Raw genomic sequence first — 26,922 nt, 5'->3', positions numbered from 1 at the left:
CAGTCTTATACATGGCAATGCTTGAATATCATTTTCCAAGGTATTCACTCTTTTTTCCTTTATTTTATGTGAACCTAAATGCAGCCATAGTTGATATATTGCAGTGATTTTTTTTTTCTGCTCCCCTGTCCATTAACCTATAATAAAGAGAGAGAGAGCGAGTTTTACTCTCTTGTTTTTGAGTCTACCACAACAATTTTCAATGCACATGTTTCTTTTCTTCTTAAGAAAAATTTGTTAATGATGGAGAAGAACAATAGCAATTTCCTGTTTTGGAGGTATGTTATATTGTCATCAATTACCATCAAACAAAGAACAAGGTGTTAACTGTTGACTTGAAGGTATGCTTTGTTGATTTTAACTTTCTTGATTGCAAGAGTTTAATATTATTAGGGATTTCTGTTTTATAAGTTCTCTTAGAAATTAGAAATCAAAACCCTGAAACCCCATTCAAAACAACTGCAATTAGAAATTAGAATTTAGAAATTTTCATTTTGGAATTGGCAACTTTGCTGCCTTAGCCGTCTCTTTCTGTGCCCGATTGGAAGCATCATTAGCATTCAGCCCCTTTGTCAGTGCATCAGTCAGGGCAGTCTCAATATCTTGATGTCTTGCTCTCTCAACATGAACCATGGTACCTTAGCATGTGCGGTTAAGCAGGGTGTGAAGCTTCATATACTAAAACTGGCATATTACTGTTGTCTGTTAGTTGTTATCCACTTTATGCTTCCCTGTATATAAAATTTTAAAATTTTAATTTCTATGACATAATAGAGTTGGATGTTATGCTCTTTAATAAATTGCTTGGAAAAGCTAATTATTGAAGCAACTTATGTGAAGCTTCATGTACTGAAAATAGCCTATTGCTGTTGTCTTTTAGTTGTTATCCACTCTTTCCATTGGAAGAAGGGAATTCCATTTGCCGAAGACCATGGTATCTATGATGGATTGACATGGTGGAAGCAGATAGACAATGGAAAGCAGCTCAGTCGCAATAGAAAATTTCTTGCCATTGTAGCTGTGGTTCTATGAGTATAGCTCTATGGCATTGGCCTTTCAATTTGTTTATTCTGAACTGAAAAGCTTATTGCTTTATCTTTTAGTGGATTAAGATTTCATTGTCCATGTGGTGCTATGAGTATACTTCTATGGCATTGGCTTTATTTGGTCATTCTGGACTGAAAAGCTTATTGCTTTGTCTTTGGCTCCTAATCCTTATCAGAACTATTTGGATGAACTATGTAAGTTCCATTTTATAATTTTGTGCCTTCTAGGCATTCTATGTTGACTTATATTTTGTTCCATTAATCAAATACCAAAAGTTCAACATTTTATTTCAGAAAAGTCAACAGTTTCAAAACCATACCCTCATAGATTTTATATCCTGACCCAAGTGGTGCAAAATAGAATGGCTAGTAATTGAGGGGCTTTGCGGAGTTCATGCGGAGGTGGGAGTTGGTAGATTTACCATTTGCTTGGAGGGGGGGGGGATATACTTGGACGAATAATTAGGAAGAAGCAACCTTGGTTAAACACTTAAACTAGATAGATTGTAGTGTCTAAAGAGTGGGAGAAACATTTCCCAGATCTGTCTTTGGAGGCCCTACCAAGACCTGTATCAGATCATGCACCAGTCATGTTGGACTGTAGAGGTATAAGGGGAGGTTGTCCTTTCAGATTTGAAAACTCCTGGTTTGACGAGCCAGGCTTTCTGGAGTTGGCGGCTGAGTGGTGGGCTAGTTTATCTTTAGAAGGCATGACAAGTCACATTTTCATCAAAAGGATAAAGGGACTAAAACAAAAAATAAGAGTGGGGTATAGAGGTGTTAAAGGAGAGTGAGAAAAGAAAGAACAAGTGTTTGGAGGTAATCACTGAAATTGACAGAGAGGAGGAAAATGGAAGCATTGATAGAGAGAAAAGAGCAAGAAGGGATATGGTCATATGGTTAAAAGGGAGTTTGACAAAATAGCTTACAAAGAGGAAATTAAATGGAGGCAGAGGTCAAGGTGTTTGTGGCTGCAAGATGGAGATAACAACACGAAATTCTTCCATAAAATGGCTAGTGCAAAAAGGAGAGAAAATACCAAAAAAAAAAAAGGAAATTCAGGGTGTGGAAATAGAGGAAAGATAGATTAAAACACATATAGCGAAGCTGGTAGATTTGTACAAGGAAGCACTATAAAAATTTGTACAAGGAAGAATGGAGATTCAGACCCATGTTAGATGGATTGCAATTTGAAACCCTCTCAGCAGAGCAAGCCAGAGACTTGGAAAAGCCGTTTACAGAAGAAGTGTGGGAAGTGATAAAGGGTTGCGAGGGAGACAAGGTACCGGGACCTGATGGTTTTACTCTGCTTTTTTACAAGAAATGTTGAGAAATTGTGAAGCAACAGGAGGCTTAATGGTTAAGATTAGGGAAAACAAACGCTATGTGGTGTTTCTCAACACGGAGGCGACAGTGTGGTTGAAAGGTTTTATCGACGACATTCTCTTTGGAGTTACAGTAACCAGTTGGAAGGGTGAGTTGAGCATGCAAGGGAAGAACTTTACGGTGGAGAGAAAATCAAACAGTAGAGGAGCTTTTGTTCAATTGTGTGAAACATCCAGAAGAGGAAAGAAACAAATTTTCTGCATACCAGAAGGAAAGGAAAAAACAAGGTTGGGTGCGATTTGTTGAAGCTTTGGATGACCTTGAACATCGAAGGTGGCTGAAAGAAAAGTCTCTTAAACCAGTCACAGTTTCAGAGAACAAAACAGAGGCTAGAAATGATGCTTCCAAAAGCGATGAGAAAGTTCAGGTTGATGCTCTAAAAGGTCTATGCTGTGTCTCTCTGTGCTCGAAGATGATGATTGAAGGAAATTTGGAGGAATGGCATATAAAAAAGGTGGTGCGGCTGGGTAAGAAAGTCCAAGACTTGAATATCATGCTCCTAGATATCTTGACCCTGTTTCCAATGGTTGAGGAGGCTTCTCACTTTCCGTTTGAAATTGGAGCAGCTTAACCCATCACTTCTTTTCTTAGATGTGCTGTGTCAAGTATTGGCAATGAAATCCTGCTTAACCCATCACTTCTTTTCTTAGATGAACCAACATTAAGTCTGAACTCAACAACAGCACTTGGAATAATTCAAATGCTACAAAGCATTGCCAAGGTAAAAAAAAAAAACATGGCATTGTTTAACTTTCTGTAATTTAGAAAGGCATCATAGCTAAAACTCATAATGTGGTGTCATAGGCTGGCAAAACAGTAGTGACTACAATTCATCAGCCATCAAGCAGACTGTTCAATAAATTCGATAAGTTAATTCTCTTGGGTAGAGGCAATACATTGTACTTTGGAAAAGGATCTTAAGCTATGCAGTATTTCTCCTCAAATGGTTGCTCTCCTCTCATAGCTATGAAAACCAGCAGAGTTCCTGATTGATATTGCAAATGGGAACATAATGACAAATCGGTTCCATCTTTACTGGAGGACAAAGTGTTAGCCAGCAACCAAAACTCTGAAAACTCTGAAAAACAGCATGGAAGGTTTTCCCCCATTGATGTCCATCAGGTTCTTAGCCAATAATAATAACCTTCATCTTTACTAGAGGACTGTATCCAGTGCACTCCTCCCAAGACCCCAAATAGCTGGGGCCAACATTGGATACTTTATACCTATACATGTCCTGTGTTCTGGTGTCAAACACAATATTTACTTGATAAAACACTGGAGACTGCATGGGCACTTCCTAGAGTATAATTTTTAGAATCTGCAGTTTAAAATATGTAACAAAAATATGCAGGACAGTTTAGTTAGTTAGTATGGTTACTCCAATATTGAATGGAGATGTCTACAGGTTTCATCCTTTTACCTCGTTTGTTGACACAGAGGTGCAACAAAAATATGACAATGCCTTGATAAATTGGTTATTCCCATTTGTTCTTTTAGCAGTGAAGTTCCAAAAACCATCCAAAAGTCAGTAGTTTTTCTTTGCCATGTGACGACAGGGATTTTGCCATGTCCATAATGTTACATCCACATAAATATGCTTAACTTGCCTGTTTCTCACAGCAGACAGGATGGAATACCATTTTCACAAAACATAAGGCTGTGTTTGGTTTGAAAGAAAAGGCAGGGAAAGGAAGGTTAAGAGAGTCAATTGGACCGGATTTGGTCCTATGAGTCCATTACAGATGGACCAGGTCCTATCCAATCCATTGAATATTTTGGACCATTTTAGACTGGTCCAATTCAATTCAATTTTTGACTGTTCAATCTGTTCAAATTGGTTTTAATTTAGATTTGTTTCAACCCAAACTGGTCCATTGACACCTATATTCTTTTCTTCTATCAATGAACCAGATATTGGTTCAATCCCACAATCCAATATAAATCCATTATGGATGGACCAGGTCCAATCCAATCCAATAAATACTTTGGACCATTAAGTCCGGACTGGTCCAATTATTGATTTTGATTTGGACAGGGTCCAACCCAAAACCGGTTCATTGACGCCCCTAAGGAAGGGAATGGTAGGGAAACCTGTAAAAGGTTAGTACGGGTTTCCCTCTTCCTTTCAAACCAAACATAGTTAAATGAAAGGTAAGGAAAGGAAAACAAAAACTCAGGGGGGAACGAGGAAGGGAACATTTATACATGCAGAAATCAGAATAGGTAGGTTTAATGCAGTTTTTAACCATCAATTGTAAGCAAAACAGTTATTGCAGTTTTGTTACGGGTGACGGAATACAATAATTGGAAAGGCATTTGTTAGGGGGATTTCTGGTGGTGAAAGAAAAAGGGTCTGTATTGGAATGAACCAAGTCACCAACCAAGTGGTGGCTCGGTTGCCATGTTAGTTGAATAGAGACGCGGATTCAAATCGCACTATTCCACCTACGTTGAAAAGTTAGTGTGCTGTGTCAAGTATTGGCAATGAAATCCTGCTTAACTTATCACTTATTTTCTTAGATGAATCAACATTAGGTCTGGACTCAACAACAGCACTCGGAATAATTCAAATGCTACAAAGCATTGCAAAGGTAAAAAAAACATGGCATTGTTTTACTTTCTGTAATTCATCAGCCATCAAGCAGACTGTTCAATAAATTCGATAAGTTAATTCTCTTGGGTAGAGGCAATACATTGCAACATTTTCGAACCGTTGTTGACCTGGGCGGTCAGACCATTCAGACTGGAAACCGATCATTTGAACGATTCTGGGTTTACCTCGAATCGTTATTTAGTGAAAAAATGTTGAAAAAGTCAAAAAACCGTTGACCCAGCCTTTCGAACCATCGACCCGATCAACGGTTAGCGGTTTGATATTATATATATATATTTTTATTTTAAAATAAAAATAAAACAAAAATAAAATGCCATATATATCCTAATATCTAACTTTCTTACCTTCGAAAGTCTTAGCCTCTTAGGGTTTTGTTTTGCCAAACCCAAAACCAAAAGCCTTCAGGCATTCACAGAAGATGATAACGGCGATACACCGACACCACCCTTCCCAGAATTTGAGCAAGAACCCGTTGGTGACCAAATTTGCAGTGGCAGCCGGCGACTAAAGCTTCGACTTTCGAGTCTTTCACTCTTTCTCAACCGCATCTTGAAAGGAATGGCTCCGGTGACCATCTTCCCTGCGGTTGTGAGCGACCATTGTGATTTTTCAGGTAACTAAGTGAGCCGGCGACCACTGTTCAGTTCAGAACCACCATTATTCAGTTCAGAACTTTAAATTTCAGTTTTTATCGTCTCTCATTTAGCCATTTCAATGATTTTTAATTAACTCTTTTTTTTTTTTTGCAATACTATGATTTTTCAAGGAACCAAATCACCATTTGCACTGGTGACCACTCCATTGAAGCTGAAAGCCACTGCAGAATTTGAGGTTGTCTTAGTCGGTGGGTGTGTGTTAGCTGTAGATCTTCTGACAGTTTCTCATGAAGCTTTGGAGAAGACCTCTATTCCTTTGCAATCGAATTTGCTAACTGCAACTGCTTTCATGGAGCCACTCAAGAAATGGATGTTCATTGACAAGGATGGTGAACAAGTTGGCCCAGTGGAGATGCTATCAGAAGGTTTTGGTCAAAGAAGACTATTGACCGGACAACCAAGTGCTAGGCTTCCGGGATGATTGAGTGGAAGAGATTGCGTGATATTCTTGAACTCTGTTGGGCATTGGCCATTCGTATTTTTTTTTTTGTATTTTCTGTATTTTATTATTTTTATATTTAGATATTTTTATTTTTTTTCATATGTTGTTTTTTTCCTATATTTTTCTGTGTATTTTCTGTATTTTATTTAATTTTTATGTTGTTTTTTATTATATATAAATATTTTTTTGTTTTTTTAATTTATTTATGACATCACGGGTCGAACCATTCAACCCGAATGGTTGAACTGCCGAACCGGAAAACGGTGCCTAGAACGGTTCCATTTCCAGGTCGGTTTTTAAAACATTGATACATTGTACTTTGGAAAAGCATCTTAAGCTATGCAGTATTTCTCCTCAAATGGTTGCTCTCTCATAGCTATGAAACCAGCAGAGTTCCTGATTGATATTGCAAATGGGAACATAAATGACAAATCGGTTCCATCTTTACTGGAGGACAAAGTGTTAGCCAGCAACCGAAACTCTGAAAACTCTGAAAAACAGCATGGAAGGCTTTCCCCATTGATGTCCATCAGGTTCTTAGCCAATAATGATGACCTTCATCTTTAGTAGTGGACTGTATCCAGTCCACTCTTCCCAAGACCCCAAGTAGCTGGGACCAACATTGGATACTTTATACCTATACATGTCCTGTGTTCTGGTGTCAAACACAATATTTACCAAATCTAAAAGGGAGAGTTCCATTCTCCCCTTTCATCAATTCCCATTCTTTCCTTCCACTTAAAATTCTTATGCTTATGTCCCCCCACATACCATAACATTGGTCTTAAAAAACTAGATAAAGAAACATGGTATAACATGTTAAATAGGATATCCAAACCCATGTCGATGTTCTGGATCTTAGGAAATGGAGAGTCAAAATCTTTGTTTCCTGTATTCATGTCATCCATACTATGTCTGGGCATTTTGATGGATACATGAAGCATTACAAACAGAAGATATGATAGATTAAAAGACGTCCAGATACATTATGGTTACTTATTCTAGGGGATTTTGCATTATCTAATAATAATAATGTTGCCTAATATGGGACATCTATTAATTGAATGTGTCTCACTATCCAAATAACTTTACTTATTGACTGAATCATTTACTCACTATCCAAATAACTTTACATCTATAAATTGAATGTCTCACCATTCAAGGTCAATCCAATTTGTTTTTCGGTTTGGATTTTCAAGTTAGCCTTGAATTGGAACAAAATTTTTTTAACTTTATTTTATAAGGTCGAAGTGAACAATACTTCATTGTAGCCTAATCCAAAGTTTAGTAGGGTTCATATTTTTCAATCCTAATATTAAGAGAGTTCAAAATGAATATTTTGTGTTGGGTTTGAAATGAACAATACTTCCCATAGGTGTACTATAATAATATTGCCTAATATGGGACATCTTTGAACTAAATGTGTCTCACTATCCAAATAACATTACTTACTGACTGAATCCATTGACATGGTGCTTAATCCTTCTGTTTCCTTTTTCCTTTTTCTGGAAATTCAGATAAGATAAAATATTGTGATCAATGTGTGTGCCAATGGTGGGCTTGATCATGAAGTAGAAAGACTTTTTCAGGCCATGCAAAGAGATGGCTGTCATCCCAATTCCTTATCCTGCCCCCCACTTCTTCATGCCTATAAAGAGAATGGAAGGATGTAATGTGGAATGGAGGGATTGATCATTTTGTTATAACCAATTAATCTCTGATTTTGTGAAATAAGGATTTATTTTGGAGGCTGAAAGGGTTCATGGGAAAATGATTGAATGTGGTTTAGGCTAAATTTGGAAGGAGTACAAATACAAATATGTACCATGCAAATACATACAAAATACAAGATAGTTGTTCAGGGGTTATGTGGACCATGGACATATTGCAGAAGGAATTTCTTTCTTTGAGCAGATTAAAAAGTCGGTGGAAGAAAATAGATTTATTCTGAGTGTAGTTGTTCATCTTTACATATCAGCGGATGAGGATCTCAAAGCTGGTGGCATTCTGGATTCCATTCCTTTGAAGTTGGATCAAAGACAAAAATCATATGAGTTCTTTCTTGTAAGAATATAAAGATGAGAACCATGAAGCCCCCAGAGATACATCAAGATGTCAATGGGGATATAGAAAATGAATTTCTAAATGGATTAAGGGAAAACGAAGCTTAATTCTTGATTAGGAAAAATAGGTATTGGTGCGGTGAGAATCTTGATTACACTGTTAGCAGTGGTAATAACAAGAAGTAACGGAAGAAGCAATTGAAATATCAGCGTAACTTACCTGTTTCCAAAAGTGTCGCACAAAGTTTCAAAGGTGTATATATATATAATCTCAACTTCTAACTAGAGTAGATCTCCATTGTTAGTGATCGGGTAAGCTCTGAGTTTCTTATGGACTGTGATTTGGCCTTGTCTTGTTTGTGCAGTATTCATTGGATTTTGTCTCTCTAAGCATTGTTGTAATGTTATCGTCATGGATGGATATGAAATAATGCATGATTTAATTTCTTTGGTTTAAATCCATGCTTGCTTTGGTTAATTTATTAGTTGCAGAATTCATTTATTGATATGAAAATGTTAAATTATGATGCCTCTTCGAATGTCTTACGTTTATACATTTTTTTATGGATATCTCATTTACTTTATATTCTCTAACAATTTATATGTTTTGACTTGCAGGTTCAACCATTATGGTAAGTGGATTTGCCTTGCAAAATGTATTAGAGAAATTTAAGCTGGTGGTTCAGACCACTTCCTAAAGAACCAGAAGATGTTGGGCAAAATCTAAGGTGGCAGCCAACTGTGATCCCAGAACCAGTGAAGCTCATCAATCTGAGCAGCTAGAAAATCCCAGAACTAGTGAAGATATGCTACGTATATAAGCTAATAGACCTGGGCAACTTAATTAGTTGATGCTTTAATTTCTATGCTTGCCAAGCATGGAACTAAGCTTTCAGGGTTGGCATGTGGTCCTCAAATGCCATGTTGGAGATGCCCTCGTCGCAGGCTGCTGGTTATCTGGACAAGCAGGCCTTAGGAGTTAGGAGATACAAACCAAGGCTAAAACGGTGGGTGTTGGCCTCAAATTCAGTTAATGACGACTCATCCTTTAAGGATACAATGGAATCCTGAGGAGGATACAGAAACCTTTCTATAAATAAATTAGGGTAAAGGAAACATCCAAAAAACATGTACCAAGGAATTGATTGAGAAATATCCAATGAAGATCCAATCAGAGAATGAGTATGATTCAAAGATAACAGAATCTAATGTGTCATAGATTCTGAAACCGTTTCGGAGGGCTTCACCTTTGATTGGGCTGTATTGACTGAATTGAGTTGAAAAAGTTACCCGTTTGGGAGGGCTTCACCTTTAAAAACGTATTTATAGGTTATTTGTCATGCAAAAAAAAAAAAAACAATTATTTAAAGCTTTTCAAAATTCGACATTTTTAAAATTTTCGGGTCTTTCCATGCATGCGTCTTCTCGTTTTACTAGTTTTGATTACCAAACAAAGGAAGACTGGTTTTCGGTATTCCAATCTTATCAAAGCCTATTCGAAAGAATTGCCAAATATTGCCTCTTTTTAAGTCCACCAAAGAAAGAGGTCGGATCTCTTGAGGCACACTAGGTGAGTGCACATGATTATTGGTAGAAGAGCCTCTAATGATTCTAAGTTCAACAAGTCTCATGTAGTTAACGAAAATTTAAGAAATTTTGTAGTTCTCTTATTTGCAATTTTTCTTTTTAAAATTAGAAACAGAAACCAAACTAGATAATATCAAAACAATCATCCTCATTCCAAGAAACTTCATTCAAATCTCCAATCAACCCAATTGGCAAATCAAAGTTAGCAATGTAGAATTTAAAAACAGACAACGGACTAGCCAACTACCCCATAATTCTAACTTTCGGTTAATATAGGTTCTTGTTGAGGGTCTATTACTACTACTACTACTTCTACAACAGGAAAAATTTAGGCAGAATAAGACAATCCTAGTCTCTACGAGTTCCTCTTATTCACTTATTAGCATGGTTTTCAAAATCGGATTGGACCGGAAAAATCAGGAATTGGTCAAAATGACTGATTCTGTTTTACTCCAGAACCGTTATTTCACCAAAAAACATTGATTTGATCAGTAAACCGCTGACCCAGCCGGGTGGTCAAACTGTTCAATAGTTTGGTCTTTTTTTATTTTGTTTATTTTTTTGTTAGAACGGGCCATCCGTTTGGTTTGAATAGTCAAGCTGTTCGGCCCTGAACTGGACCCCTAATCAGTTTGCTATCCAGTTCAATTTTAAAAACCTTGTTTATAAGAATATCACAATTCACAGACAACCATTATTGAAGAAAGTACCTTAAAAAGATTCCAAATGACCTTTATACAACTATCCTACATAAATCTGCAACTTGGATTGAAGTTTAGATTAGGGTTAGGGCTTAATGATATGAATCCAATTTAGAGTTGGTTTAGATTTGAGGTCTTGGGCAATCTGGTCCAACCCAAACCTGAAATTTCTTGTTGTATTTATCAATATCTTCTAAATACATGTCTTGAAGGGGGATATATCTCCATAAATATCTCACAAACCTATTAAGGCAAGACCACATGGGAATTGCGCAAAGTACCAACCAATGGGTTGATAAGGTCTCTGCTGGTCACCTGCACCTCGGATGGGGGGTTATGGGTTGAGGGATGGGCTACCCCTTTGTGTAGCCCTTCAATATATATATAGACTACATGGGAATTCTTTATATGATTGAGTTTTCATTGTTCTCTTCTAAGCTTTTGTTATATTTGCGTGGGTTGAGTTTATAATATCAGGTTTTAGGGCAAGATAGGCTTTGTCCTCCTTTGTCATTATTTACTCTTCATTTGATAATCGTTAAAAAAATTTAAGGTGGCCGCCTTTCAACCTAGAGTAAAGACTTGGTCAATTAACTAAATGTATGTAGCTATATCTAACACCCACAATTTTAATTTTAAAAGAAAATATTAATCAAGTATAATGTTTAAAACACAAGAAGGGAGGACCTCTTTTGTAAATATAAGTTTAAGAACCTAAGTATAACTATCCCAAAGTACGGGATATTTACTTCTATAGTTTTTTGTCTTTTGAGTTCAATAAAAGGTTCAAAATATTGATATGTATTGTGTTGGTGGCTTCCCGATATGTCCGTACAGGAGTTGTATCGGGTCAGCCACTGGTTCAGAGGATAGTCGGGTCTTAAACCGGCCCTTCTGAACTAATTTCAAAAAGAAAAAAAAGAAAAAGAAAAACTAAAAAAAGCACCGTGTATTGGCAATGTCGATACTTTTGAACCTTGGTTCAATATGCTATCAACAAAATGCTTTCAACAAATCCCAACTAGTCACTGCACCTGCACATTGAGTCCAATAGGGGTGGACTCAAGCTGAGTTGAGCCAAATATTTAGCTAATTGAGCTCAGCTCGTTAATAAACTATAAGGCTTGAGATTGATTCGAGGTAGAGATTGGAGGTCAAATTCGACTTGAATCAAAAGCTTACAAAATTATAGATATAAGAAATTATTTTTTATTTGATATATAAAAATTTAAGAATTACAAAAATTAGTTATTATATATAATATTTTTATATTTATTATTTAGTTACATGTATATATGTATGTATGTAAAAATTCGATTAAGCTTATAAATCTCACAAATCAAATTTTATTGGATTCAAACTCGACTCAAAGCTTGATTTAAACAGAACTGAGATTGAATAATTCATAAAAAAGGCCACCCCTAATCCCCAATATGCTACTGCAGTAGCTTGTCGAGACAGTATTGGGGCATTTTGTTGGGAATAGATCAGTACCCCTATGTTTTACTCAAAAAAACAAGAAAAAAGATGTGATTGTAAAAGCGAGACATCTGCGCTAACAACTATCTCCAATGAACCAACTTGATTACCCGGTTCAAATAGGGTTACGCGAGATTCAGGTTAAGCCCAACAAATTGGCATCCCTAGTCCCTACTTATACAATAAATGGGCCATAAAATTATGTCCATGCCCTGCCCATATGCTCAATGATTCATGTTAGAAAATTCTATAAGGCCCATTCTTTTATCAGTTTTGAGCTGCTCTTATCTCTTAGGCAAGTAAATGCCTCATAGTGATATGTTAGAAATGAACTAGTTCATAGTTTATATAACTTTTCGTCATCTTTCACCCTGTAGACATGGTCCTTTCACGGGGTCCCACCATGTCTTTAGGGCGAAGGATCCAAGAGTTGCATAGTTCGTTGCTTGCTAGCATTTTTTTTTTTACAAAATATTATCACTATACCTTGTTTTACACTTGATAAAGTATAATATGTAAAGTTTTAAACACATTTGGATTGAATTGTGACGTGGGAATTGTATTAACCAAAACAATGTTGGGCTTACATTGGCTATTGGGCCTAACAAGCTAGATCTTGGCCTTGATAATGGGATGAAATTGTAGTTGTCTGTGCTCAGGTGCTTGTTTTACTTGCTTCACCCATTTTACACATACAGTAAGTGTTTTAAGACTCTCTTTTTTAATGCAATTTTTTGTAATCATGATTTGCACTCTTATTTAAGATAAATTTGCATTTTTTGTGTCTTATTTGTACTCATTGGCAGTGCAAAATTTGCATCACCTTCTACCCATCTTAATTCTCTCTCATATAAATTAGGGACGGCATCATCTTTCTTCTAACCTCACTCCTAAACAGATAAACATCCTCGTACTTCCATTCTCTTGCATTTAAGGTGGGGACAACATCATCTTAGTTCGTATTTTACTTCTTCCTATTTATACTTGTTTGCATTTACATTAATGCGTTATAAAATCTGCATTGCAATTTGCAATCAAAGGCTCCATTTGGAAAAAGTACAAATACAAATATATACAGTAAAAATACATGCAAAATAATACAAAATACAAAATTTTGCACCCTGCATATTTGTATTTGTACTCCTTCCGAACTGAGTTTAAACTGCAATAGCTTCCATGCAATAAGAGGTGGAAAATGTAGTTTTAAACTGCAATATGTGTATTCACATGTGATGACTTGGGCCTTGTAAATTGTTTGGACCCAATACCACGCAAGTTTTTTTTTTTTTTTGCGTTTATCCCCCGATGACAAACGATGTGAGTCCAACAAATTCGGATCTATTGATATTTGATTGATCAATTTTATGTCCATTAGGATCTAGGGGTGTATATTGAATTAGATTTGGTCCAATTCAATCCAGTCCAGTGTGAGTCCATTACAAATAGATCAGGGCCAGTCCAATCCAATGAATATTTTGGACCAGTCCAATTCAATGTCTGGACTATTCAATCTCTTCAAACTCGTTTTAATTTAGATTGGTTTCAACCAGGTTTTGGTCCATTGACACCAACATTGTTATCTTATATCAATGAACCAGATATTCCAGATATTCGCTTAATCCAAACCAATCCAATATAAACTCATTATGGATGGACCAAATCCAATCCAATCTAATAAATATTTAGGACTAGATTGGTCCAATCCAATATGTGTTGTTGGCCTCTCCAATCCATCCAAATTGATTTTGGACCGGATGGGGTCCAGCCCAAAACCGGTCCATTGACATCCTTATTCGGATCCAAACTTTGTGTTCGTCTCTAAGGGTGCAAATGGATCAGATCCTAGTCAAGCTCAATTCTTAAATTTGATCCTATTTGTATCTTTGTCTCTATGCAAAAATACTTGTGCAGAAAACAATCCAAAAAGAATATTTTTTTTTTATAAAACTAGATAAATAATAATACAAAGGAAAAACTTAGTTGTGTGTGTGAGAGTGTAATATAGAGATAATTTGTTCTCCATCAACATATGACTTGTCACATGACCATTATATTCTCTAACATGTTGAGGATTAGTAAATGAGGGCCTATGACCACTCTTCCAACATTTTAAATAATCCAATATAGAACCGATGTGAAATTTGTAAGTAATCAGATTTGCTTCTTAGAAAGTAACTCTCACACCAACTTCAACTTCACTATAAATCTCAGCTGTTCATTGGAAGTATCTTCCCGTGAAAGATAACATATATAAAAGTATGCCCTCTAAATTTAGTGTGAGGTATGCTGTTCATTGGGAGTATTTTCCTAATGGAAAATATATATGATAATCGGATCGAATTTGAATCATTCCTTATCTGATTCGATATATCTGTTTTATATATATATATATATATTTATTTATATTATATTTTTGTAAATTTGTTATATTGTTTATTTTTTTTATAAAAAACATGTATATATATATGATGAAAATAATTTAAAAATAATTATATTTTTATTTTTTACATAAATTGGTATATTTTATTTTTATTTTAATAATTTATTATTTTTAAAGAAAAAATCTGATCGGATCAGATCCGAATATCTGACTTTCCAATCGGATTCGAATTCATATCTATGTCTATCAGATCTGATCGGATCGAATCTGCAATAAATAATGTCGGATTAGATTCGAATATAGTCTTATTCGAATCTGATCTGATTGTTTGCATCCCTAGTTATCAATGTTATGATTATTGATAATTTTTATTTTTATAATGGTATATTTTTTATTCTCGTTCAAATTGGATGTCTTAAACCCTAAGGTGTCTTCAGTACTAAAGTTTGAATTTTCCTTTTCTTAAAACATTGATTTTCAAGAATCATATTACCGTTGTCAACGGTTTAAGAACCGAAAAGTATAAAGTATTTGGGTCGGACAAACAAATGCTCAACGGCTTTAAAAGATTTGGGGCGCGTTCGGCAAATCTTTTCGCCCAAAATCTTTTGCTCCTTCGATATGCGTATCTCGCAAATCTTTTAATCTTTTATCCGCTAAATCTTCGATCATTTCTTCTGATCCGCTATATTCGGGGGGGGGGGGGGTGTTCTTCGATCATTTCCTTCCTCCTCCTCATCTTTAAATTTCTTCTTCTCCTTTCACAAGAGCCCGTTGTTCTTCGATCATTTCCTTACTTCCTCCTCCTCTTCTTTAAATTTCTTCTTCTTCTAAGAGCCCGTTGGTGTCCGTGTTGCTGCTTCAAAAGGCTTGGTAGAGCTGATCGTTCGGGGTGTTCTTCGATCATTTCCTTCCTCCTCCTCATCTTTAAATTTCTTCTTCTCCTTTCACAAGAGCCCGTTGTTCTTCGATCATTTCCTTACTTCCTCCTCCTCTTCTTTAAATTTCTTCTTCTTCTAAGAGCCCGTTGGTGTCCGTGTTGCTGCTTCAAAAGGCTTGGTAGAGCTGATCGTTCTCAAGACAGGCAAGGAAAAGAAGGTGAGAACCAGACCCCATCTCATCAGCAGTTCAGCACGTTTGCTTTGGTTATTAGGGTTCTTCGATGATTTCCTTCCTTCCTCCTCCTCATCTTTAAATTTCTTCTTCTTCTTCTTCTTCTCCTTTCACAAGAGCCCGTTGGTGTCCGTGTGCCTGCTTCAAAAGGCTTGTAGAGCTTATCTTTCTCAAGTCAGGCAAGGAAAAGAAGGTGAGAACCAGACCCCATCTCATCAGCACGTTTGCTTTGGTTATTAACTCATCAGAATATTCACTAGAGGACTAAACCTTCAATCTACTCACGCCATTGTTAAATAAAAAAGAAAAACCCTAATTGCTTCTTCAATTGTTTTCTCATCCAATTCATAAAAAAGACCGACAAGATATATATATAAAATATAACTGGACTATGACAAAAGGTGCAATTCATGATTCAATTGTTAAATGTCCAGAGAAGTAGATGACTGCCACTTCACCAAATTAGCAGAAGCATAGGGTAGTCCCATTATCAAATTTGAGATCCAATCTATTGTGTAATATAAATTGAAAGGAGATCCATAGATATTCATCAGAATATATATATATATATCATAGGGTAGTCCCATTATCAAATTTGAGATCCAATCTATTGTGTAATATAAATTGATATATATTTTTTTTTCTGTGAGAAATGAGGATTTTACTACTTTCTAGACGTTGGAGTGAAACCCAAAATTTATTTGGGTAAACCATCCAGTTTGCTTAATGGCTCACCTATTAGACAGACAAGCATTTATGAGTTTGATACACCAGTTGATATTACGAAAAATAAATTAATATAATGGGCACTTGTACAGAAATGGATCTTAAGTCTCCGTAAAATTAATAAGTGTATTGAGTTATACTATCTATAAGCAGTTCCATATAAAATTATTTTCTTTTTTCAGGGGAGAAGTGAAGATGGGGAGAGACCACCTTGTAATTTACAGGTATCCCATTGGAAAGGCGGTGCTGTGTGATGCATGTTTCTTCATCAATCACAATTGTAGTGTCTCCATCCTGATTTAACTGGATAAATGATGGCTTCTGTTGCATCCTTAATTCTTGCAGCTGTGATGATGATATCAACTCTTTTGGAACCTCTAGCTGTATAAACAAGCAAATGAATGAACTTAGAAGTAGAACTTACTTTCTTCCAAATAGAAAATGCCAATGACCCTAATGGTTAATAACTTAAATATGCTCATTAGAAAAGAAAATAGGGGTAATGTGAAGCTAATTCAACTTCAAGACTACAGCAGGAAATTAGAAATATAGGTTAGTGAAGAAAAATACAGCTAGAGGTTTTAAAAGGAAAGTTTTATCAGATAACCAGCCAGCATACACTAACGAGACAAAAGGAAAGTTTTTAAAGATGGATTTAGACCATCAATTTTATATGGAACAGAATGTTGGCAGTGAAGAAAAATACAACCAGAAATAGGCATAGCTAAGATGATTGTTCTAGGGTGGATGAGTGGAAACTAAGAAGAATAGAGACAGAGGATTTACAAATAGCTCCAATAGCTGACAAGGGAAAGTTGACTAAGATGGTTCCTCCATGTACATTGACAACCAATAAATAACTACAGCATTGAGGAGATCTAAAAGAGCAAACACAAGGTCAAACCTTAAAAGAAGACATGGATTTTAAGATGGTTTCTCCATGTACATTACCAAGCAATAACTACACAATTGAGGAGATCTAAAACAACAAAGAGAAGGCCAAAGAAGACATGGATTTAAGTCATACGAATTGATCTAATGACTTACAAGTCATAATCTGGCAAAAGATGACTTTTAATAGAGTAAAATGGCAGAATAGGATTTACATAGCTGACCAATGACCATAAACATTTGAAATTAAGGCTTTGTTGACTTCAGATTACAAGTTATAATCTGCTATGCTTTCACAAACTGTCAAGTCTGTCCGGTTGTTTTACTTTGTATCATGGTTTTCACTAATGTTTACAATGCATCATTTATTTCTACTTTTATCCAATTGAATATAGTCTTTCCAAGTTCACTGTTGAGTGCTGAAACATATGGTTTTCTCAATTATATTATCCATCCCATCCTTCTCCACCTAGCTCTTATTGAGCCCTCAGCTTTGTCTTATTTTTTTCTTATTTTGAATCTAGATCATAAAATCTATATTTGAATTGTGGGATCTTTTGGTATTTTGCAGGTTGGTTCTATAAAGCCTCACATTCACTATTGTGATATGAGAAACATCACCAATCACTCCTTTTTGATGGGCACAAGAAAGTTGTTTCATATGTCAAGTTCTTCTCCAACAATGAGCTTGCTTCTGCATTTACTGACAGCACACAACAGTTGCGGGATGTAAAGGAGAATTTTCCGGTAAGTTGTAATGCTTAAGAGCTAAGAGACCGATTAGTTTGCCTACGAATTTTAAATTTCAATTTATTCAATAATTGTGAGAAGTTTTTATCATCGACTATGCACCATGAGTTTAGAATTGTTATTAACTGAGGTATATTGTATCTAGAATCGCAGACTATGCTGCAAACTTGATCAGACTCAAGATATCTAATAAATCTTTGCAATAATGAATTTAACTTGATCTAAAATCGTAAATAAGTTTTTCATTTTTCTGAGGAAGAAAGGGGTATAGGACCTAGTTGGGAGAAGTAGAAATGAGAGTATACTCAATGTAGGTCTTAGTAACCTGCTACGTGTCTCATGTTCAGAAGTTTGAATGTGAAACATATATGTTTGTCATATATTATTTTATATATTTGCATATATTAGTATTACCCGCATAGTTGGGACAAGGCTAAGAAAGCATGATGACATATATAAAGGTTGTCATATGGTACTTATAATTGGTGGGGTTACAAGTGGAGGTTGGGAAGGAAGCTGGGAAGACTTTTGGGGGAGATGTTTCGAATTTCAGAGTCGAATGCAAAAGGGGGAATGAATGATATTAATAAAAAAAGAGGTTTGCATGGGAAAGTAGCAATTGTAGGGGCTGAGTCGGCTAGTGAGTGGGGTCCACCATTTTAAGAGAAGAGGACTGAAATATTTTTAAGCGAACCAGCTGGTCTGCCAGCGGTTCAAAAGAATGGACGAAAGGGGGCTATTAATTCATTTAAGTGCTCTAGTAGCAACATGATGTTTGGGCCTTTGATAAACTCAAGTAATTGGGCCGATTCATACACAATTTCCAATTGTGCCGTGTCTTCATCAGAGAGGATCGAAGAAGGCAGAGGAGATGCAACAGGAGATCCCAGAGGAGGGAGGGAAGAAGGCAAGAAGAATGAGAGATATCAAGGATGTGCCACCAGTGAATCAGAGACTACAGTTGAAGGAGTTTTACAAGGGTTCGAGGGTGACGATAAGATTGGTGGTTCAATCCTTCCGTCATATTTAGCAGATACGGAGTATGGCCTGAAATTTTTGTCTCGAGCAAAAGGAGGTCTGTTTGGTTCTCAAGATGTGAGCAACGACTGGAAAAATGACATGAACGGGTTTCAGTCCAGGAGTAGAAAAGAAGACAAGTGGAAGTTTCTAAGACCTAAAAATTCAAATCTGAAAAAGAAAGGGAGTGGTAAGGAAGAAGGCCTCGAATGAGATTAGAAAAGGAGAGGAAGAGAGTTGGGTATGGGTAATCGCTAGGTTTGACAAGCATGGCAAGAAGAGGCTTATTGGCGATACAGAAGAGACTCTCAACAATAGTCCTTTTTCTACTCTGTTTGGCAATGCTGGCTGTAATTCTCAGGTGAGTAGGGGATCCGACGGAATTGATGTTCACTCTGAGTTGGGGGTTATGAATATGAAGTCTGCAGAGGATCGATGCGATTTGGGCTATGCAACCTCACTGAGTTCAGAAGATCTAGACTCTGTTGGAATTGAGAAGCTGGAAGAGAGGAAGGTGACAACTCCCGAAAAGGGGGTTAACGTAGGTGCTAAGCCAAAAGCTGAAAACAACAATGAAGGTTCACCTGGAAAAATGGGCAAGATCCTCCAATCCTAAGAAGACTAGATAGATTTCTCTACATTGGTGATTGGGAGAGAGACTTCAATCAAATGTTTTAGGAGTTTCATAGAGAGAAGAGCTTTTGGAGAAGATGGCTAATGCTACTTTTATATCCCTAGTTCCAAAAGAAAAAATGGAGCAATGGATTTAAAGGACGGCCAATAAACTTAATTAGCAGCCCTTATAAGTTATTGGCTAAATTGTTATGCAAGAGATTGAGGTCAATATTACATGGGGTAGTAGGGGAATATCAGATGCCCTTTGAGGAAGGAGGACAAATTTTCGATGGAGTCCTAGTGGTAAGTGAATGCATTGACTCTAGATCGTGAAGTGGCAAACCAGGATTGGTGTGTAAGTTTGACATCTAGAAGGCTTATGATCACATGGAATGGGGATTCTTAGAAGAAATTCAAATTCTGATGGGATTTTGGGAAAAGTGGAGGTCTTGGGTGCATTCATGCATGCGTGTCCACAGTCTCACTCTCAATTCTCATAAATGACATATCCTCAAATTTCTTTCAAGCTTCTAGGGGTCTAAGACAAGGAGAACCGATATCTTTGCTATTTGTTATGGTTACGGAGATTTTGAATATTTTAATAAAGAGAAGTGGACAGATGGGCCCGATTATGGGAAAGGCTAGAAGGGATGGGCCTTGCATTACCGATCTGCAGTATGTAGATGACTCCTTGATCTTTTTGGATGCTACGGTGGAACAGATGCTGAACTTAAGAATGGTATTGGCAAATTTTCAAATGCTAATAGGGCTTCCAAAAAGCACAATAATTGAAATTGGAGAGGTGGGGAGGGATGTTATAGCGGAATGTGCTGATGCTCTTGAGTGCAGAATTGTTGAGCTCCCTTTCACCTATTTGGGAATGCCGACAAGAGGTGCTTCAAATTATGGCATAATATGGAAACAAATCTTAGAGAGGGCGGAAAGTTGGTTGGATGCCTGGAAAGCTAAATATTTATCTTTGGAGGATTTAATGACATCACCATACTTGAGCGATCAAGTTTCCATTTGAGAAGGCTCGCTGGGACCGACACATTCATAACTAAGGCAAGTTAGTAGAAAAATGGGTCAGCCTTATTGGACATCATCGTTTCCAAAGGAGTCAGTACTACTAGCACCCTAACGGGTCAGCCTTATTGGACCATCAATCAATTGTGGCATCCATAACTAAGTCCAGGAGTCAGTACTACCAGCACCTTTCCTAAACGAGTCAATATATTGGGCGATCCCATCTCAATTTTATACGATGACTTAGGCCCTGTCCTGATGTCTAAAAATGACCATCTTGCGAGTTGGTAGAAATACAGGTTAGTCCTATATGACCATACCAATTCTAAATGATAATACAAGACCAGGCCCGATCTCTAATAATAAGTAGCCCACACTTACTACTAAAAAAATCATTTAAGCTGGGATGTAGTCCTACCACAAGTTCGACATTGGTCACAACAGCCTCGAGAAATTTGGAAGTGGCCAGTTCCTAAACTATACAGTGTTTTGGTAATCCCATCATTTTGAATGATCTATGATCATGGCCCGATTTCTAATAATGCCCAACCAAAGAGTTATAAGAAAAATGACTTGGCTTATAAGTCCAACATAGCTTGTATGGGAGCTGATATACGGGGCAATTTCATCCCGATTTTAGTGATAAATGCGGCATTGTCTATTTAAAATGGCGCCCATCCCATGTTTCGAATTAGAATACATATTTGATTGTCCAAAATGGGGAGATGTTCCTAACTGAGGAAAGTAGGTAGAAAAACGAGTCAGCCATATCACCATTTCGAAAGGAGTTAGTATATTCGATTATCCCATCCTGATTTAAATGAAAACTCTGGCCTTAAACCGATCTCTAATAATGCCCAACCCATGAGTTAGAAGAAAACGGGTCAGCGTTATAAGACCAAAGATCATTCCTAAGGAGACAATATATTGGGCAATCTAATTCTGATTTTAAAGTCTAACTCAGGTCCCATTCGATATATAATAATGCCCTGCCCAGGATGTCTATGAAAGCACTTACTTGAGCCAATATGTAGTCTCGCATTCAACAGATTTTGGTGTCCAAAATTGAGCCAAGTCAAAAAATGTGTCATCCATATGATACAAACACTGTTCCAAAATGTCAATATATTTGGTGATCCCATCTTGCTTTTAAACAATGACTCTAGCGCTGTCCCGATCTCTAACGATGTCTATACCACAAGTTGGTATAGGGAAAACTTCAGTTTCATACGACATGTTGTCCTAACCAAGTTTCACATTGTTGACAATTACCACGAGAAATTTGGGAGGGTTAGGTTCGTAAACAAGTTAGTATATTGGGTAATCCCATCATTATTTTGGATTGTATAGGATCATGTCCGGATCTCTAATAATGCCTGCCAAAGAGTTATAAGAAAAATTGCTCCGCCAGATAAATCTAGCATAGTTCGTACGGGAGCCGATATATTGGGCAAATCGCATACCGATTTTTAATGATAACTGAGGTCTTGTCCGATCTCTAATGGTGCCCATCCCATTAATCCAATTAGAAAACATATTTGAGCGGAGATGTTGTTCTGAGTTTAAATGACTATGGCATTGATAGAAAAAAGATGTTCACGGATGGTCGGATTAAGGTTTGGTAAGAAGTTTTCTTGGAGGTTTTAATGATGAGGTCAAGCTTGAAACTAGCGAATTTCTCTTTGAGAAGATTTGTTGGAAGCGAGGCATGCCTGAGGCAAGTTGGTAGAAAAGTGGGCCATCCATATACTCATTTCGAAAGGAGTCGGTATATTCGGTCATCCCATCCTGATTGAAATGATAAGCTTGGCCTTGACCCGATCAATAATAATCCCAATCCATGAGTTTGTAGAAAACGTGTCATCGTGATAAGACCAAAGATCATACCCCAAGGGGACGATATATTGGGGAATGCTTAACTGATCATTCCCAAAGATCATTACCCATCGTGACAAGACCAAAGATCATAACCAAATGCTAACTCAGCCCCTTCCCGATTTGTGATGATGCCCAAGCCAAGATGCCTATGAAAACACTTGTTTCAGGTGAGATTTAGTCTTGATTTCAATGTATTGTGGCATCCTTAACAGAGCCGAGTTAGTTGAAAAATGAGTCGTCCATATTATACCAACACTGTTCCAAAATGGATCAATGAAGCCCTGGCCTGATCTCTAATTATGATACCAATCCTAAATGGATCAATATGATCGGTGATCCCATCTCCATCTTAAACGATGACTTGGGCGCTGTCCCGATATATAATGATGTCCATCACACGAGTTGGTAGAAAAACACATCAGTGTATAGGACCATCCTGATTTTAAATGATAAATGAAGCCCTGGCTTGATCCCTAATTATGCGTAGCCCACAATTCATACTAAAACGAGAAGTAGTCCTACCGCAAAAATTTGACTTTGGTAATAATTGCCTCGAGAAATTCGGGTGGGGTAGGTTTCTAAACATGCATGCATATTGGGTAATCCATTACGATTTTGGACGATCTAAGATCATGGGCCGATATCTAATAATGCCCAGCGAAGGACTTAGTAGCGAAATGGCTCGGCCTTATAAGTCTGACAGAGTTCGTAAGGGAGCTGACATACTGTACAATTGCTTCCTGACGTTTACAAATATTTTAGGCCCGGTTGAATCTCTTATGATACCCATCCCTTTAATCCAATTAGAAAACATATTTGAGCAGAGATGTTCTGATTTTAAATTATTGTGTCACTGATTACTGTGGGGGTAAGATGCCTTCTTGGAGGTTTTTATGAGTTTATGCTAGAGATTATGGAATTTCTCTTTGATAAGAGTTCAGGGAGACAGGCATTCCAACTGAGGCATTTTAGTACAAAAATGGGTTAGCCATATCACCGTTTCTAAAGGAGTCATTATATTCGGTAATCCCATCCGATTTAACCGATCAGTCTAACATTCCATATCACCGTTTCTAAAGGAGTCATTATATTCGGTAATCCCATCCGATTTAACCGATCAGTCTAGCATTGACCCGATGTACAATAATGCCCAACCCCTGAGATAGTAGAAAAAAGGTCAGTGTTATAACACCAAAGATCGGTCCTAAAGGAGTGAGAATATAGCGTAATCCAATCGCGATTTTAAAGGCCAACTGAAGCCCTTCCTGATCTATGAAAATTTCCCAGCCCACGATTCCTATCAAAACACCTATCTGAATACTAGTAGTGTCCACACTCTCTCTTATGGATTCCTAAGACTGCCGGTAGCAGATTTGATCGGTCTTTGGAATAGAATTTGCAAACTGTATTTATACATATAGTATGCTATTTTTGGAAAAAGGTTTTAAAAAGATTTTAATCTCAGGATCCATTTGACGAGAAGGTGTGGCACAGCATTCAGTAATCAGGGAAGAGGTACTTCCTTTTGATTAGTGTTTCGATACTTAAGGGTTGAGAGGTTATGGGCAAGAGACCAAGAGACGACCGATTATCCATTGGGTTTTATGTCACGTCAGCCAATTTTTCTTGGGTTTTGGAGGGTGGCCAACCCAATGGATTACCATGTTTTGGGCCCATTCTGATTTTTAATGACAACTAAGGCATTAAAGAAGATGCTTGATTTTAAATGATGCCCATCCAATGATTCCAGTTACAAAAAACATATTTGAGAGGAGATGTTTGATTTTAAATGACAGTGGGATTGATTAGTGAGGCGAGTTAGTAGAAGAACGTGTTGACAGACTATTGAGTTATGGTTTGCTAAGATGTTTTCTTGGAGGTTTTAAAGAAGAGATGATGCTTGAGACTAGAGAATTTTTGTTTGAGACGACTCTCTAGGCGCGATGGATTCCTAACTGACACCAGTTGGTAGAGAAATAGGTCACCCATGAGTTTGTAGATTTTGTGTCGACGCTATAAGACCAATTATCATTGAATATGTTGGGGAATCCAATTATGGTTTTAGATGTTAATTATGGCTCTGCCCGATCTGTAATTATGCCCAAGCCATGGTGGCTATTAAAACACTTGATTGGGCCAATTTGTCGTCTTGATTCCACGATTCCAATTAGAAAACATATTTGAGCGGAGATGTTCTTCTGAGTTTAAATGGCTATGGCATTGATTACCGTGGCTTGTTAGAATAAGATGTTGTTCACGGATGGTCGGATTAAGGTCGGGTAGAAGTTTTTCTTGGATGTTTTAATGACGAGGTAATGGTTGAAACTACCGAATTTCTCTTTGAGAGGGTCCGTTGGAAGAAAGGCATCCTGTGGCAAGTTGGTAAAAAAGCGGGCCAGCCTTATACTCATTTCGAAAGCAGTCGGTATATTCGGTCATCCCATCCTGATTTAAATGATAAGCTTGGCCTTGACCCGATCTAAAACAATCCAAAGCCATGCGTTTGTGGAAATCGTGCCATCGTGATAAGACCAAAGATCATCCCCAAAGGGGACGATATATTGGGGAATCTAATTCCAGCCCCCGCTCGATATATTGGTACCAACACCGTTCCTAAATGGATCAATATGTTCGGTGATCTCCTCTCCATCTTAAATGATGACTTGGGCGCTGTCCCGATATATATTAATGTCCATCCCATGATTTGGCAGGAAAACACATAAGTCTATAAGACATCTTGATTTTAAATGATAAATGTATTCCTGGCCTGATCTCTAATTATGCGTGGCCCACAATTTATAGTTAAAGATTATCTCAAATGACAAGTAGTCCTACAACACAAGTTTGACATTGGTGATAATTGCCTCGGGATATTCTGGTGGGGTAGGTTTCTAAACATGCATGCATATTGTGTAACCCCATTACGATTTCGGACGATCTAAGATCATGGGCCGAAATATTATAATGCCCAGCCAAGGACTTAGTAGCAAAATGGCTCGGCCCTACAAGTCTGACATAGTTCGTAAGGGAGCTGACATACTATACAATTGCTTCCCGACTTTTACAGATATTTTAGGCCCGGTTAGATCTCTTATGACGCCCTTCCCTTTAATCTAATTAGAAAACATAGTTGAGCGGAGATGTTCTGATTTTAAATTATTGTCCCTGATTACTATGGGGGCAAGATGTCTTCTTGGAGGTTTTTATGACGAGATTATTGCTGGAGACTAGTGAATTTCTCTTTGATAAGAGTTTAGGGAGCCAGGCATTCCAACCGAGGTATTTCAGTACAAAAATGGGTTAGCCAAATCACCATTTCTAAAGGAGTCATTATATTCGGTAATCCCATCTTGATTTTACCGATCAGTCTAGCATTGACCCGATCTATAACAATGCCCAACCCCTGAGTTAGTAGGAAACGGGTCAGCATTATAACACCAAAGATCGGTCCTAAAGGAGCGAGAATATAGGGTAATCCAATCGCGATTTTAAAGGCTAGCTGGAGCCCTTCCCGATCTATGAAAATTTCGCAGCGCACGGTTCCTATCAAAACACTTATCTGAATACTAGTGTCCACACTCTCTCTTATGGATCCCTAAGAATGCCGGCAGCAGATTTGATCGGTCTTTGGAATAGAATTTGCAAACTGTATTTATACGTACGTATAGTATGCTATTTTTTGAAAAAGGTTTTAAAAAGATTTTTATCTCGGGATCCATATGACGAGAAGGTGTGACACTGCATTCAGTAATCAGGGAAGACGTACTTCCTTTTGAGTAGTGTTTCGATACTTAAGGGCTGAGAGGTTATGGGCAAGAGACCAAGAGACGGCCGATTATCCGTTGGATTTTGTGACATGTCAGCCAATTTTTCTTAGGTTTTGTAGGGTGGCCAAGCCAATGCATTACCAAATGTTGGGCCCGAACTGATTTTTAATGACAGCTGAGGCCAGTTCTGATCTGTAATGATGCCCATCCAATGATTCCAATTACAAAAAACATATTGGAGTGGAAATGTTTGATTTTAAAAGATAGAGGCATTGATTAATGAGGAGAGTTAGTTGATGATCGTATCGACAGATTATCGAATTAAGGTTTGCTAAGATGTTTTCTTGGAGGTTTTAGAGAAGAGATGATGCTTGAGACTAGCAAATTTCTGTTTGAGACGACTCACTAGGTGCGATGGATTCCTAACTGAGGCAAGTTAGTAGAGAAATAGGTGAACCCTTGTGTTTGTGGAAAACGTGTCGACGCTATAAGTCCAATGAACGTTCAATATATTGGAGAATCCAATTGTGGTTTCAAATGCTAAATAAGGCTCTGCCCGATCTGTAATTATTCCCAAGCCACGGTGCCTATTAAAACACTTGATTGGGCCGATATGTTGTCTCGATTTCAGCCTATTTTGGTGTCCATAATTTAGTCTAGTTCATAAAAAACAGGTCAACTATGTAATAGCAATTCCATTCCTGAAATAGGTATATATATTTGGTGATCCCATCCTGATTTTAAACCATGACTTAAGCGATGGCCCTTTTTACACACTTGAT

General features: G+C 37.3%; 1 protein-coding gene and 1 long non-coding RNA gene across 2 annotated transcripts in view; both read left to right on the top strand.

The window, feature by feature from the left end:
* The first annotated feature begins 1,009 nt into the window (after positions 1-1,009).
* Positions 1,010-6,384, top strand: LOC104596555 (uncharacterized). Its single transcript, XM_010257783.3, has 2 exons — positions 1,010-5,662; positions 5,816-6,384. The coding sequence occupies exons 1-2, from the start codon at positions 5,608-5,610 to the stop codon at positions 6,124-6,126; spliced, it is 366 nt and encodes a 121-aa protein (XP_010256085.1). The 5' UTR covers positions 1,010-5,607; the 3' UTR covers positions 6,127-6,384.
* Positions 6,385-14,826: 8,442 nt separating this feature from the next.
* Positions 14,827-26,922, top strand: part of LOC104596557 (uncharacterized) — a 100,142-nt gene continuing 88,046 nt past the window's right edge. The window contains exons 1-4 of the long non-coding RNA XR_735070.3: positions 14,827-15,455; positions 15,588-15,663; positions 16,379-16,420; positions 17,659-17,834. This is a non-coding gene — a long non-coding RNA (uncharacterized LOC104596557). The remainder of the gene's footprint in view (positions 15,456-15,587; positions 15,664-16,378; positions 16,421-17,658; positions 17,835-26,922) is intronic.

This window comes from Nelumbo nucifera, chromosome 1 (genome assembly GCF_055504915.1).
Source record: "Nelumbo nucifera cultivar China Antique chromosome 1, China Antique-T2T, whole genome shotgun sequence".
Classification (NCBI taxonomy): domain Eukaryota; kingdom Viridiplantae; phylum Streptophyta; class Magnoliopsida; order Proteales; family Nelumbonaceae; genus Nelumbo; species Nelumbo nucifera.
The sequence above is the reverse complement of the archived record's forward strand: the minus strand, read 5'-3'. Positions and strand labels throughout refer to the sequence as shown.

Coding starts and splice junctions, on each gene's coding strand:
- LOC104596555 (XM_010257783.3), top strand. CDS start 5,608: ATGGCTCCGGTGACCATCTTCCCTGCGGTTGTGAGCGACCATTGTGAT. Junction 5,663..5,815: donor CGACCATTGTGATTTTTCAG/GTAACTAAGTGA, acceptor TGATTTTTCAAG/GAACCAAATCACCATTTGCA.